Below are 827 nucleotides of genomic sequence, written 5' to 3'. Positions count from 1 at the left end.
GCAGTGGGCTTCGCAGTGGGTGGTCTGCAGCGCACGCGGCCTGCGGAGGGAGTGTGTCCTGGGCGGAGTGTGAGGGGCGGAAGGGGGAGATGGTCTGGGCTGGCTGAGCTGCTGGAGAAAGAGCCGGGTCCGGGTCTGGGTCCGGGTCCGGGTCTGGGTCTGGGTCTGGGTCCGGGTCCGGGTCGCCCTGGCACTTCGGGGATGGAGAATGCACCTGTCCGCCGTTGGCCGGCGGCCCAACCCTACCGCCTCTCCAGAGGCCCCTTCTCGGTCTGCCCACCCTGGACTCTGCTCTCCCCCCTGGTCCCCTGCCGGGGGGCCCTTCTGGAAGGCAAGCGGCCTGTAATGATTAACTCCCCGGACCCTGTAGCATTCTTCCCAAATTAAACTTTAAAAGAGCTGCCCCCTTCCCATTGGGTGCTTTTTTTTTTCTTCTCTCTAAGCGAGGGAGTGGGCGGGGCCTCAGGTCCTGGTCCCTCCCCCCAACTCCGGGTCACAAAGGGGTTTACCGCCTCCTCACCTGGGCCCTGCACCCCAAGAGCACCCCCAAAGATTAAGCCTTGCCCCCTACAATCCATCCCGACGGGGGCGGGGCGTGGAGTGCCGGACAACACCTGGGCCTTCCCGCCGCGTCCAGACCCGCAGCCCAGGCCTCTGCCCTGCGAGCCCCGCTCCCACCCTGGGAAGCCGGACGATGGCATCGTTGTTTATCGGCCCCAAACAAAGGGCCCTGCCACCCTCCGCACCTTGGGGCCTGCCAGGTGGGGCAAGATTCAGGAAGTAAACAAGGAGGCAGGCAGGGCGGGGAGGAGGGTGGGGCCGGGGCC

The 827-nt window shown here is 66.4% G+C and overlaps 1 protein-coding gene across 4 annotated transcripts in view; it reads left to right on the top strand.

Annotated features, from left to right (window-relative positions):
* The window catches only part of GRB7 (growth factor receptor-bound protein 7), a 19,072-nt gene that overhangs the window by 1,064 nt on the left and 17,181 nt on the right, over positions 1–827 (top strand). The window contains exon 1 of one of the 4 annotated variants that reach the window (XM_005861885.2): positions 427–761. The exons of the other annotated variants lie outside the window; for them this stretch is intronic. Coding sequence (XP_005861947.1) covers positions 695–761 — 67 coding nt within the window. The 5' untranslated portion in view covers positions 427–694. Of the gene's footprint in view, positions 1–426; positions 762–827 lie in introns of those variants that run through there. 4 annotated transcript variants of the gene reach the window in all.

This window comes from Myotis brandtii, unplaced genomic scaffold, assembly GCF_000412655.1.
Source record: "Myotis brandtii unplaced genomic scaffold, ASM41265v1 scaffold157, whole genome shotgun sequence".
Classification (NCBI taxonomy): Eukaryota; Metazoa; Chordata; class Mammalia; order Chiroptera; family Vespertilionidae; genus Myotis; species Myotis brandtii.
The sequence above is the reverse complement of the archived record's forward strand: the minus strand, read 5'-3'. Positions and strand labels throughout refer to the sequence as shown.